At 44.7% G+C, this 14,295-nt stretch overlaps 1 protein-coding gene across 2 annotated transcripts in view; it reads left to right on the top strand.

Annotated features, from left to right (window-relative positions):
* Positions 1 to 14,295, top strand: part of POGLUT1 (protein O-glucosyltransferase 1) — a 161,000-nt gene that overhangs the window by 44,226 nt on the left and 102,479 nt on the right. For both annotated transcript variants that reach the window (XM_086935855.1, XM_086935854.1), the window contains exons 2-3: positions 8,481 to 8,571; positions 12,484 to 12,627. In XM_086935855.1, coding sequence (XP_086791981.1) covers positions 8,481 to 8,571; positions 12,484 to 12,627 — 235 coding nt within the window. The remainder of the gene's footprint in view (positions 1 to 8,480; positions 8,572 to 12,483; positions 12,628 to 14,295) is intronic.

The following is a 14,295-nucleotide window of genomic DNA, read 5'->3' as shown; positions in this document are numbered from 1 at the left end:
TTTTGAATGCATTGCACCCTGCCCATGGGGCTATCTTGTAGTGCCTGACATGTAGTGAAAGGAAAGGAATGACAATTTGCTATATTAAAACCATTAAAGAAAAAACAAAATATAGATTCTTCTAATCTTTCTAATTACAGGCCTATATCCCTTCTACCGATTTTAGGTAAAATTACTGAGAAAATGGTCCATAAGGAACTTTCTAGTTTTTCGGAAGCAGCTCAGATTTTCCATCCTCGTCAATCTGGCTTTCGTCCAAAACATTCTACTGAGTCTGCATTACTGGAAGTATCGGACACCCTGAAATTTAATACAGACAGCGGCAAGAAGGCAGTGTTGATCCTATTGGATCTGTCTGCCGTGTTTGATACCATCTCTCATAACATCTTACTAGCCAGACTAAAATCCTGCGGCATTTCCAAAATAGCACTGGCATGGATCACATCCTTCCTGTTAAACCGAAGACAAGCTGTGTCCCTGGGCACCTTTTTCTCCTCGGAACGTACCATCACTACGGGTGTCCCATAGAGTGCATCAGTTAGCCAACTTCTCTTTAGTATTAATAGGTCTCCACTTATTTCCCTCATTTCGGCTTACAGGATCGAAATAACATCTTATGCTGATGACACTCAGCTGACCCTGTCTCTTGAAAAAAACTCTATTGAGGCGGAGGAAAATTTAAAATCCTGTCTTACCGCGGTCATCAAATGGATGAACAGCAGCCATCTCCGTTGTAACACGGATAAGACTGAAATCCTATTGATAGGGAAAAATAATCACTTTCAACCCATGGATTGCTGGCCGATAGAAGCAGCAGCCCCTCCAGCTATTTATTTATTTATTTATTTATTTATGTATTTATTTATTTTTGCCATTTATAAAGCGCGAACGAATACCCGCAGGCGTCTCGGCGCTAAACAATTCGCATAACTTCAGCTCAGTATTAAAGCTCCAAAGGGAATTTGGTGGATGTTATTGATCAAAAAGCCATGTCTTTAAATTCTTGCGGAACTGGAGAAGTAAGGGGCTTAGCCTAATGTTTTGAGGCAGAGTGTTCCATAATTTGGGTGCAGCCACTAAAAAGCGGCGGTCTCCCCAGGACACTGTTTTGGACCGTGGGATCACTAGCTGGTTAAGGGTGGTGGAACGAAGCTGTCTACAAGGTTTGTAGGGTATCAGTTGGTCCTTCAGGAAGTGCAGTCCTTGATCGTTGAGTGCCTTGTACACTATACACCGTGATTTGAACTTAATTCTATTCCGGATCGTCAACCAGTGGTATTTTTTAATGGTATCTGATATGGCCGCGAATTTAGGTGTTCCAGAAAGCAGACGTGCTGCGGCGTTCTGTATTGCCTGTAACTTCATCGTGACCCTAACCTGAGCATTTAGGAATAGGCCGTTACAGTAATCAAGGGACGATAATACCAAAGAGCTAAGCAATGTTTTAGTAGCTGCCTCTGGCAGGAACGGGCTGATTTTCCTAATCATTCTAAGTTTGTAGTGGGCTGTAGTTGCTACTTTGTTTGCGTGATCCATGAAGTTAAGACCCTCATCAAAATGACTCCCAAGTTCCTGACCTTAGCTGTCGTACTGGGAGGTGCTCCAAAGGCTGGTGGCCACCAGCAAGATGACCAAGCTGGTGAGAGGGGTCCAAAAATAACTACCTCAGTTTTTTCAGAATTAAGCTTGAGGCAGTTTGTAGCCATCCACTCTCCAATTTCCAGCATTCCATTTTGGAAGCGTTGTGCCACCTCGCTTCCGTCACCTTTGATGGCCAGTACCAATTGCGTGTCGTCCGCATAGGAGGTTAGGCTCATCCCATGTGCTTTGATAACATTAGCAAGGTCCGACACATAGATGTTAAATAGTGTCGGACTGAGGGATGAGCCTTGAGGAACCCCACATGGCAGCGAGAGCTGTGCGGATTGGTAAGGTCCCAAGGTGACAGCTTGTGTTCTAGCTGCCAAAAAAGATGCAAGCAAATCTCTAGCAGAGTGGCAGATACCCATCTTTCCGACACGGTTGACCAAGATCTTATGGTCGACCGTGTCGAAAGCTGCTGATAGATCAAGCAGTACTAGAACTGCTGTCCCACCATGGTCCCGAATTGCTCCGACATCATCTGCGGCTTTAATCAGGGCAATTTCGGTCCCGTGATACTTTTGGAAGCCGAATTGTGTATCGACCAGCAGTCGGTATTTCTCAATGTGCTCCAATAATTGAAGATTCATGGCCTTTTCGGCCACTTTGGCTATAAAAGGGAGGCTTGCTATGGGCCTGTAGTTTTTTAATTCGTTTTTGTCCAGGCTTTGTTTCTTTAATAGGGGTTTCAGTAAAGTGTTTTTTAGCGGGTTAGGATATATCCCGGAGCTCAGTATGGAGTTACATACTTGTGTAATGACTGGAATGATAGAGTCCATCACTGGTGGGAGGACTGAGAAAGGACAGGGATCGAGAGCGGATCCTGTTTTAATTGTAGAGACAATGGTCCTTATATGATCGGTTATAAGTACTTTAAAGCCGGCAAAGGCATTTGCCGGGAGTGTACTGGAAGAAGGGGCATTCGTCGTGGTTGGTTTAGAAGTAAAGGCTTGGTATATGCCGTCCACTTTGGAGAAAAAGAATTTGGCCAAGGCATCGCACAGTACTTGTGATGGGGGGCAATTAGATCAGGAACATTGCCTGGCCATGTTTTAGTAATCTCGTATAATTGCTTGCTTGAGTTTTTAGCTTTATTAATTTGTTCTGAATAGAATGATTTTTTTCGCCTTTACAATCATTGCTTTGTAGACAGCCAATGAATCTTTATAGCGGGTCTTACTCACTGTATCGTACGTTTTCCTCCAATGCCTTTCCTTATTCCTGTTGCATTGTTTTTGTATTCTTAGTTCATCAGTATACCATGGAGCAGTCGGTTTGGATCTGTTCCTGGATAGGGACTTGATGGGAACTAAAAGATTGGTAGCATGGCCAAGTCAGTCCTGGAATTGTTGTGTTGCCATGTTAGGATCGGTGGACACCAATGGACGGGTACGGTCCAACTGTATTTTTAGATCTGACTGGTTTATGTTCTTCGAATCTTTAAAGGAGCCTAGGTCGGTGGAAATAACTTTCTTACTTGAGAGTGCCTTAATTGTCATTTTACTAAATATAGCATAATGATCAGTCCAAGGCATCGGTAGAATATCTGATATATGCAGACCCTCAACATTAGAGAATATACCATCTAAGGTGTGCCCCGCCGAATGAGTAGCAGAGGCAACCAATTGTCTTAGCCCCAATGTCTTCATATCTGCAATAAGGGCGGAAGTATCACTATGGTTATTTTGTTCTAAATAAAAGTTCAAGTCGCCCAGAGCCGTGAAAGACTCTTCTGTAGCTAATGATTCCAATATAGTACTTAGATTAGCAAGGAAACCAGTCCTTGTTCCTGGGGGTCGGTATAGCAGTACCCCCTTGAAATTACAGAGAGCAGTGAGCTTAATTCCAAACTGCAGCGCTTCGCATGAGGTAGATAGAATGGGTGCAGTTCGAACTGTGAACCGTTCTCTAGCTATGATGGCCAAGCCACCTCCTCTTTTTCGTACTCTGTCCTGTCGATAGACTTTATATCCATTAGGTACTGCAATCACTAAATCTGGGTCCGACGAATCATCGGTTCATGTTTCTGTGATGAAAAGAATATCTAAGCTATAGTCGATGATGAAGTCCGCTATTTCCTGACTGTGCTTGCACAATGAGCGCGCGTTAATGAGAGCCATGGTGTCGTCATTATGGTTAGTTTGTTGCTTAGCGTGAGTTGTGAAGTTATTTATTGGTATGGAGCTGTTACAGTGTGGACAGAGCGTAGTTATTTCATTTAATGCAAGTTTAGGGTCCAACCTTATACAGCCGGGAGCAGGCAATGGTCGGAGTTCCATTAGAGAGGTATGGGAGTAAACCAGATTGTGTTCGGTCAGAGGCCGGCCAGGGGTTGGGGCCCTAGGCCCGGTCCCGGCGCGGACGGGCGCAGACGGGCTTGCCTTTGACGCGTCTTCGGCACGCCGCCGGCACGCCCGCTGCGTGGACGGGAAGGTCTGGTGATTTTATACATGTGGGAGACGGAGTTGGAGGAGGGTGGGAGGGGTCCTCTCTTTCTTTTACACCCCAAGTACTCAAGGTGGCGGGTACATGCTTTGGCCTAATTAGGACTCTGAGAAAATTATTTAACCTGCTTCCACTTGCTGCCAGGAAAACAGTAGCAGTGGCTCTAATACTTTCACGTCTAGATTACTGCAATAGCCTCCTGGTAGGGGTTAACAAATCTACCCTGAAGAAACTACAGGTGGTGCAACATGCAGCAGCCAGATTGGTCTTAAAACTCCCCTGCAGGGCATCAGCCTCAGCAGCCCTGAAAACTCTTCACTGGCTTCCGCTACACAAAAGAATTTTGTTCAAACTTCTCCTCACGGCCTTCAGAGCAAAGCGCCGATTAGGGTCAGTATATCTTTCCACAAGATTTTTGCCGTACACGACAAAGAGGATATTTAGATGTACTTCTTTAAACCTTCTTGAAGTACCAGACTTCAAACTCAAAACTAGGGGAGGGAAGTCGGCGACTGTATTAGGGGCAAAGGCTTGGAATTTTATATCAAGCAAACTAAGATCAATGGAATCTGAAGAACAGTCCAGGAAGGCCCTAAAGACATGAATCTATGGAACAATCTATGAAACTTGTTTTACGCTCATCTAGATCCTAATTCTTCTCTGCTGAAGCACGTTATCTGGTAGCGCCAGGAGGCTCCTTTGGAGCAACAGTCTGCGCTTTACAAAAGCCACATTTCATTTCATTTCATTTCAAAGATGTGGCCTTGCAAGTGGGTGCACTTGCGAGGTCGAAGTGACAGTTTGAAACTGCGTACACAGGTGCGGCAATGGCAGGCCTGAGACAGGTTTGCAGGGCTACTCATTTGGGTGGCACAATCCGTGCTGCAGGCCCACTTGTAGCGTTCGAGTTACAGGCCCTGGGCACACATGGTGCACAGTACTAGGGATTTACTAGTAAATCAGATATGCCAATCATGGAGAAACCAATTACCATCAGGTTTCAGACACAGAGCACTTGCACGTTAGCACAGGTCAGCAGTAATAAAGTGACCAGAGTCCTATAGCCAGCAAAAACGAAATTCAGCACATAGTCAAAAATCAGGAGGTCGCAATGAAAAAGACAGCGGAAATCAGGCCAAAAGATGCCAGGCCTAACAGCCATGTTAATTATTCCTCTTAATATCTCTTTACCTTCTCTGTGGTCATCTAGACCTTTTACTTCCATCTCGGTTGCCAGCTGTGGGCAGTTGAACCTCCAGCGTCTTCTCTTGCTATGGACCCTGTGGAGGTCCCAGGTACGATGATTCCTCTTTCTAGTTTTGTCTCTATAAAGCTGTCTTGCAGGCTGTGCACCAGGACTAAATCTTAGTCAGTGCACCTTGGAATTCACTGACAACCTCTGTGCGAGCGATAATTCATGTATTAATCTTTTCCTACATGGGCACCTTACTGGTCTCTTATGGCAGTCATTGCCCCAAGTTGTAGCCCAGCAAAGATAATTCCCTTGTTAATTATGACAAATCTCCTGTGATCATTTTTCCAAATCTCCTAAAGGTATTGAGCCTATATTCAAGAACAGATTCAACAAGGGCAAGTGTCCCATTAACGTAGCCTGTGTTACGAAATGAAGCAGTAACTACACACAATAAATTGCTTCAAAATGTGTTCCTTGGATAGCTTGCTTGTGAAAGCTATCAAGATATATGCAGTATCGGTGAGAACAATGTCCTATTCTATTCTCAACCACAGAGCTGTTGAAAGCGGTCAGACTGGTTTAAACTAAAGTGTGTGATATTCACAGGAAGACGCTGAGGGCTTTAATTTAACTTTCATCACGTCGAGGATTTATTCGGATGTACGTGTTGTTTCCTTACTTATTTCAAAGAAGGTCCAGGGGTTCAGAAAGTATATAGTGTACCACATCTCAACCAGGGGATTAATTTTCATAGTGTGAGGACCGCGTTAGCTAGAGGCCACTCCGCAGAGACATAACATTTGTGAGAGACATAGTTGTTCCCTTTACCCTGGTCCTGATGAGGCCCGGAAGAAATAGGGGCTGAAATGCGTCGACAGTTCCTCTTCTGGAGGAATCCACTAAAATCCAGACTAATAATTGTATTTAAGTGGAGATACTCATGTATAAACGTTTTAGAGAGTGTAACGGATACCCCATGTGTATACAAGAGTACCTCGCATTGTATTGCCATTAATGAGGGCGCGAACACTGACATTCATTAAGTAATTGGGGTTTAGGCGACAAGACACACATGATGATTTGTTTTATGAACAGTTGATATGCACTCTGTATGTTGAATAGAGTGTGTGTGTATGTATTTGTGTAAACGTTCTCTTTGTTTCTTTGTCCATGTTTAATTTTGCTACAATACAATAAAGAAATGTTCCAACAAGGAAGTCTCAGTGGTATGTGGGTTTTGATGCACTACAAATTAGGACGGGACGATGTACCTTGAATAGGGTAATTAGTTGTACCTTATAGGAAATATTGCGATATCCGTTCCTCCACGCAGCTACCACTTTGTATAATGTAATCCCAGTTGTAGCTAAGCAAAGATAATTCCCTTGTTAATTATGACAAATCCCCTATGATCATTTATCCAATTAAATCTCCTAAAGGGTTTGAGCCTCTATTCAAGAACAGATGGAGCAGGGGCAAGTGTCCCATTAACGTAGCCTGTGTTACGAAATGAAGCAGTAACTACACACAGTAAATTTCTTCAAAATTAGTTCCTTGAATAGCTTGCATGTAAAAGCTATCGAGATGAAGGCCGTATCCCTGAGCACAATGTTCTATTCTAGACAAACTATTAAAGCGCATGGGTTCACGAAAGCGTCCCTGTTCTGGTTGATCCGTAGTGTTGCACATGAGCTGGCAGGGGACAAAATGAGGAGGTCTTAGTAGGGAAATTTGCAGGATTTAATCTGTTAAACAGTGTCTCTCTGTTTAGACTTCTTAATTCTAAGGGCAGCGAGTTCCAAAGTTGAGGAATGAGATGGGAGAAGGATCTTCTGCCCCATCTAGTTCTATGAATTTGCAGCACCTTCAGGAGTTAGGCATGTTAAACATCCCTTTGTGGCATCAAGGAAAGCTGACCATCCTAAGGCACGCTAAGCCCAGAAGATGAAGTCAAGCAGCAGGTACTATGGCGAGGTACAGGAGACCACTGGTCCTCAGCAGACCTCACTCCCCCTGCCGCTCATTTGAGGTCCAGTAAGATCAGGCAGAATTCCCACCTTCCGAGGCCACACCACACGGAGGCATCCGCAGCCAAAGGCCCTATAAGCCGGTTAAGTTCATTACTTGTTGGCCTACCTTCGGTGCTTACCAGCTGGACCTGCTGTACTTTAGAGGCACATGCATGATGGAGGTGGGCAATGCAGACTGTCCTGCTTCACACATCCGGTCTGCTCTGGCCTCCAGTTTTCCCCTTAAAGGGCAGTTGAACACCAAGGACAATCTTTCATTTCTAAGCAGAGCACAGCAGGATGACACTTTTTAACTTTGATGTGGGAAAGTTCTTTTCTTTTCCCACCATGTTCATGAGTCTGTCACTCTCCTCTCGAGTACCCCTCCAGGTTACAGGGAGACCACCCACTCAAGAGAATTATAAACACCAAGAACTGTTTCAGAAATAGACTGCAGCGAGAATGTCTCATATATATATATATATAGAGAGAGAGAGAGAGATAGCTAGAGATATATACATCTCAATTATAGTTATCTTAACTAAGTCATGTCATATCTTAGGTAATGTTCAGAGAAATACAATTTAGGGCTTTTATTTTGTCCACTTGTATTTTTACTGAGCTGTATTAAAAACTGGCATTTCATTGACAACTATGTTTTTTATTTATTATGTAAAGGGTATTGACTATAATTAAAGATTTTGTTTTTTACAACAATAAAGAACAAATTGTCTCTGGACCACATTTGTACAGATAAAGCTGTAAAAGGAGCTCAGAAAATCACCGCGCCTCAAATTTAATAGGTAAGTAACATCAACGAAGAATACACATTATAACACTCCTTACAAACCTAAATATCCTTAAAACTTAAGGTTATTTAATTTAAACGGATCCCTTTTTATGGAAAACATTTTGTACCCTAACAGCATCTAGAATCGCCAACAGAAAGACTGTATTTCTAGACAATATCGAGGTGCGCAGCTATCGTATTAGTGTACACATGCTTGAAAATGAGATGTTTGTCAATAAAAAGTGTATCTTGTGCCCTCACTGTTGTCTGTGAAGCCTGTCATCCCTGGTTGAGTGCCCCTGTCGGCACCGCAGGCCTCCTTTGCTGAATATGTGCAATGCCTTCTGTGGTTAGTCTAACATCCCCTTATTCTTAATTATTTCAATCTATCTTCTGCTAGGAACACAGTGGAGGAATGTTCTTGATCAAATCGAGACTGCAGTTGAGAATTACAAACCGTGTGAAAGTCAGAACTGTAGCTGCCATCGCAGGTGAGCAACACCACAGCATGAGCCAAATCTTTGCGCAAATAATATATGTCCAGCAGTCTACAGGGTACATAAATCCCAGAGATGATTAGCCATCACCCTGGGGTGGGAGGGGCGCGGGGGCCTTCAACACATTGATGTGAACAGATCGCGGTACATTACATCGCTGTTTTTACAACGCAAGTTGGTACATCGACTTGCGCTGTAGCGCGCTGGACTTAAGAATAGTATGATTTACTATTCCAACTCCAGCATAGGTACAGTAGGAAAGGTGTTGGATAGTAAATCACACTATTCCTTAGTCTAGAGCGCCCTCCAGTGCAAGTCGTGGTAACGACTTGCGTTGTAAAAGTAGCGATCTAAATGTACTGCGGTGTTTTGACCGCGTTGTTAAGGTCGTTTCCCATGTGAGAACATACTCGCAGTATTCTGCTTGCAAGCACATTTGTTCGTAGGCACTTGTACACTGTGTCCAAAGTTGAAGAACACTAAACACGTTGCCCTTGCTTGTTGTTGTCTGGTTAGAGACCGCTCTGAATCGGAAGGACAATCGATCACATCAGCATTGCACCTCCGACCCTGGTGCAAAAGGAACCAGGCTTTGATTAGTTAAACTGCCTCTGAACTACTTTTCTCAGAGGAGCCCTTCTATGGATTATCCTGGATGCTTTTCCTGTGACTGAGGTTAAGCTCTGCTGATTCACATCCCTATCCTGCAAGGACATCGGCCTGTTGCACACCAGACTGGCTTCCCGATGCATCTTACACAGGTATGGGAAGCCGGGTTGTCCCAAGTGGTCTGGCAGAGAGTACTCTCACTATGCTCTCGATAGTATAGGTAGGATTAGGGAGGAGTATAAATATGATATATTCATATAAACACTGGAACTGTTATAATGGTTACATCTTTTTCATCATTCTTGTAATGCTGGTAACAAGCCTTTGTGTCCTCCTGCTAATAATTGTAGCTCAGGCTTCAGTTAATTAAATAAATGTTTGAAATGCAAATTACTAAAGTGTAAACATGTTTCTACGATTTCCTTGGGGGAATTAGAGTGGTCATGTTCTGAGGGTGCAGACCCCATCAGGTACCCTAGAAAGTTAGGGGTCCAGGTGGCGCTCTGTGAGCTAGCTAGGAATTGGGCCAACACACTCTGAATGAGTAGAGTCATTCCACATATTCTGACACTTATGTTGTCCAGATAAGCTGTCCTACCTAATTAGTAGGAAGTGTACGGCACATAAAACACACACAAGTTGATGAGTGGAATGCTTGCAATACGTTTAACCACTGGCAATAGCTCTGGGTAGCAGTCCAGCCCATCATTTATTTGCTCGCCATTCCACCTCAGTTTCAACAAAGCCATATGGAAATCAGCCTTGATCCTGTTCCTCATGGGAACAGTTCAGCCCGAGTTGCCAAGCCAGGTTCTCCCTGAATCAGAATATAAGCCACCCAGAACCGGTTTTGCCATGGTTATGGGCTCATCAGGCAGCTACAGCTTGGTTCTAGTGACGATGTGCACTGAACCCATGTCTGGCCATACCCATGCCACTTAGGTCGGTACATGAAACCCACAAACGATGATGGCAGGCTGCTTGAAATAAGTCCAACTTCTGGCAATAGCTGGGGGTGGAAGTCCAACACATAATTCTTCTGCTAAACATGCCACCTCAATTTGGGCCGCAACATATGCAAATCAGTCTTGACCCTGCAACTCTGGTAGTATTTACATGACACTTTATACACCTGATATAGCAGCAAAGCGCTCGGATCCACATCTGGTTTTGGTGCTGTTCTGGAGTGGTTGGTTGGTAGAGCTTGTGGTCTCTTAAGACTTTCCTGCAGGAAGAATGGATCAATGGTGATAGCCTTGTGAAAGGGGAGCAGCATATCATCTGTGAGCTACTGATATCGTTATGGACCGTTCTTTGTGCAAGAGCATAGGCTCTCCCAAACCTGACTGTGTGCTGGGGATGTAGCAGCAGGAACACATGGCGACATCATTGGCAGAAGCATGGCGACCGAGAGTCAGTATTGTGTGCAGGGAGTGTAAGTTCGAGCAAACGTCCTTATTTGCTAGGACCAATAGACTATATTGTTAAGGGACCCTTTGCAGTGGCAGACTTCACTTCTTCACTCGTTCCCGGCACGAAGATATTTAAGGACTCATGTTGACTCCCGGCGGATCGCAGACGGCCGCCCAGCGCTTCCTTGCCTTGCCCCATGCAGGCCCGAAATTTAATTCAGACAATCGCCTCTGATCGCCTCAATTAAGTTCCTTCCCAGCACGCCCAGATTCAGACAACCAAGTCCTGATGACGATCCTCACTAATGTGGATCGAAACGCCGTCGACTTAACAGCTTATTAATAGGCGTACTTCTCTAATGTGGTTCAAATAATGGAAAGAAATCTTTAATCTGTGATATCACTGTGTCGCATGATCTGAGCGACCCATTGTAGATTACTTGCACCTTGTTCACAGTGCGCCGTCCATGCCGTTCACTCCCTCACTTGCGTTGCCACCTTCACTATAGTCACTTTTTTAGAGCACCAAGTTTTCTATGGGTGTCACCAAATTGAGTTTATGCAGTGCTGCTTTAAAACTGTATACTACTGACCATGAACTTGCATCATAAAATGAGATGATTAACTATCTTGTCTTAAATCAAAGAGTGTTCTCCTTTTTCCTTGCTAGCAATGCAATGCGCATGCATAATTAATTGACTGTATATTATTGCCTATCGGGACATTGTTTCTTGAATGCACCTTGTATCGTGCCAAGGCACACATGAGCATCAAAGAAAACAATTACCGTGGTGCTTTATAAATCATTTAACCTAAAATGCACCCAAGTCCCCACCTGCTCCTCCCTAACACCTTGAATGCTAAGGCAATTGATCCCGGATGCTGAACTCCCTTGAATCCCATTGTTCATGACGAGCTCAGCTCGTCATGAGCACATGAGCAGTGTACTGCATGACGAGCTGAGCTCGTCATGAGCATGGAAGGGTTTAAGACCTCTACAACTTCTTCCCAACCCTTGTCAAATCATCACTCATGCCAGACTTAGAGCGGCCACCATGGGACATCCTGCCCCTCAACATCTCTGCCTTGTCTCCTGCCCGAACAAAAATACTGACCCACATGGCCGCCCCATCAAACAAATCATTCACATTCTGTTTCTTACACATCTTCCGGTAAGACGCCCAACTCCCGAAACCCAGATTATTTTACACCCACGCTGATCAATCTGTGCGCCTTGGGATACAACCTGCACCTGCCTGATGAGACCCTGAGAAGCCAATGCCTGGCTGGGTTGCCTGTGGTTTCATTGCAGCAGACTTAGTCTGGCTGCTTGGGCTGGACTGTTCCTTCTGCACCAGGAACATGGTTGATGCGCTTATGGTTGGTCCCAGTCGGCTGTGGTATAATGAGCCGGAAAAAGGAAGTAATGGGATGCAGCTAGACTAACTGCGTGTGGCTTACCTCAATAAAAGCAGTTAACCATTCAGTATTTTGTTCATATCTATGCTTCACTCCTGCCTTGAATGACACTTTGTTTGCCCTAGCAGATCTAGGAAACTGCCAGTCTCGACAATTCTGTTTCTAGATAAACCTGGTATAAGGCTAGTTAGTTGTAAATTCATACCTACCTAGGATTTCTAAAGGTTATTACTTGTTTGCACAAGGGAAGAAACCATAATCTGGTTTCAACTTGACTTCACACACAATACTGGTCTCTGTACAGCAGTGCATGCTTGAGGTGTTGCTGCTGCGGTTCAGAAGCACTTTTTTGCTCCTTAGAGCTAGGTTTGTGCAATATCAAATGCCTAATACAAGTGAGCGAAGCCAATAATAATGCAGACTCTGCTTTCTAATCCTACATTTACCTCTGTTTTCTGAACCTTAGGGTGCTGGAGCGTGACCTGGCCATTTTTCGGGGTGGCATCCCCAAAGACTTGCTTACAGACGTGGTCGACCGCAAACTGGGAACACACTATCAGATCCTCGGGGGCAAGTTGTACAGAGAGGCGGAGTGCATGTTCCCAGCCAGGTAGGAGGTTGGCACTATGGACAACATCGACCACTCGTCTCCGTGTCTATCCTGTGAGGGATAATAGTAAACATCCTTGGTTCTCTTCTCCTTCCCTCTCCTTCTGCAGCTAAGAAGCTAACATTTAATATTTAAAAAATGCCTTTTTTCACTTCTCCACATTTTCTGGAATATCTAAAGTTGATGCACATCTCCCCGGGAAGCAAATTCATAGACCCGATGTGGGTGAAGCTGTTAGAACCAACACAAGGTGTCTCTGCCCTTAGCATTCCTCCTTCCTTAAAGGTGCACGTGAATGGAATGCTGGCTGTGGTTGTGGTATTTCTTTTTTAATTTTAGGTGCAATGATAAAAACCCATGTACTGTGTCTTGGCTGTAGACTTGGTTTGTAGTATTTATTGGTGCAGTGGTCAGAGCACCTCTGCTGTACTGGCTGTTGGTATGGGATTTAGTATTTATTATGGGCTGAGTGATTTTAATAGGCTCATGGTCTTTTGGCTCGAAGTTCATGGTTTAATTACAAGTGCCACGAATGGAGTGGATACATGATGTGCTGGCTGTTGGTGTGATGTTTAGTTACAGATGCATCAGGCATGTGTTGGTTCTGAGTATCTAGTGTAGACGCGGAGCATGTCTGGGGCGTGAGGTTCCGTGACAATTGTAAGTGGTGTTTTCGACTCGCACGAATATGGTCGAGTCTGGTATCTACGAACCGCAAATGACGAGTTTAGTAAGTGTGCGCAGTTTCGCTGTGCTAACTTAAACAGTTCGTTTGCTACGTGGGTTTTTCATCTGTACCCACGGGTTCCATCTTAGATACGGCATCCATTTTGTCTCTTGCCCTCAAGTAGCCAGCGAACGGACGCTGTCCGCTTCGCGACCCTGGGACTCCCAAGATATTTGCGGAAGACACATGTCCTTTGTAAGTGTCTTTATGATGAGGGGGATGATACTGTAAGGCAGATGGCCCCGCTCGAGGCTCATCTCGCCGTGCCGGTTTATTGTCTCAGCCGTGCATCTCATTAGGCACGTCCCTTTGATGCCTGTAGCTCGTGTTTCCCGATACCTCCCCTTTTACACCCTTTTCCAATCTCCCCACTGTTTCCATCTTCCTCTGCACCTGTCCTTGTTCCTTTTTCGATCTGTTTTACTGCTGATTGGAATGTACTAATGGTGGGAAGATGGGTTTTTACAGTTGGGAACCGCCAAATGTTTCCGCACTTATGTTCCGGACCTTATGAGTATCAAAGTGACCAAAGCGACCCCTCTTGGGGATAATTGTGGGAACCGGGTTGTAAACCTTTGTCTGCTATGCAAACCTATGGGAAAATCGTGTATAAAAGGAGCGATCCACAGAACCAATTTGAAGCAGTCTCCCTGAACTACACTCGTTGTACTTCCGTGATTTCTGTGTTTCCCTGCAGCAAATAAACCTTGAATCTTTGACGCCGAAGGAAGTGTTCCGTGTCTCTGTCATTTCGTACGCCGGAGCAGGTTACCCACGAAGGTTTCAGGTGTTGTCCCCTGGCACCGCTGGGTCTTAAAGAACCCAGTCCTTCAGTTGGCGCCCAACGTGGGGCTGCATCAGTGGTACCGGTCCAAGCCCGACGATCGTGAGGAACTTCGTGTGAAATCTCCGAGGGAAGGTGCACTCCGCTTCATCGATCC

Source organism: Lissotriton vulgaris, chromosome 8 (genome assembly GCF_964263255.1).
Source record: "Lissotriton vulgaris chromosome 8, aLisVul1.2, whole genome shotgun sequence".
NCBI lineage: Eukaryota > Metazoa > Chordata > Amphibia > Caudata > Salamandridae > Lissotriton > Lissotriton vulgaris.
Note: the sequence above shows the minus strand (reverse complement) of the source record. Positions and strands in the feature narration are given on the sequence as shown.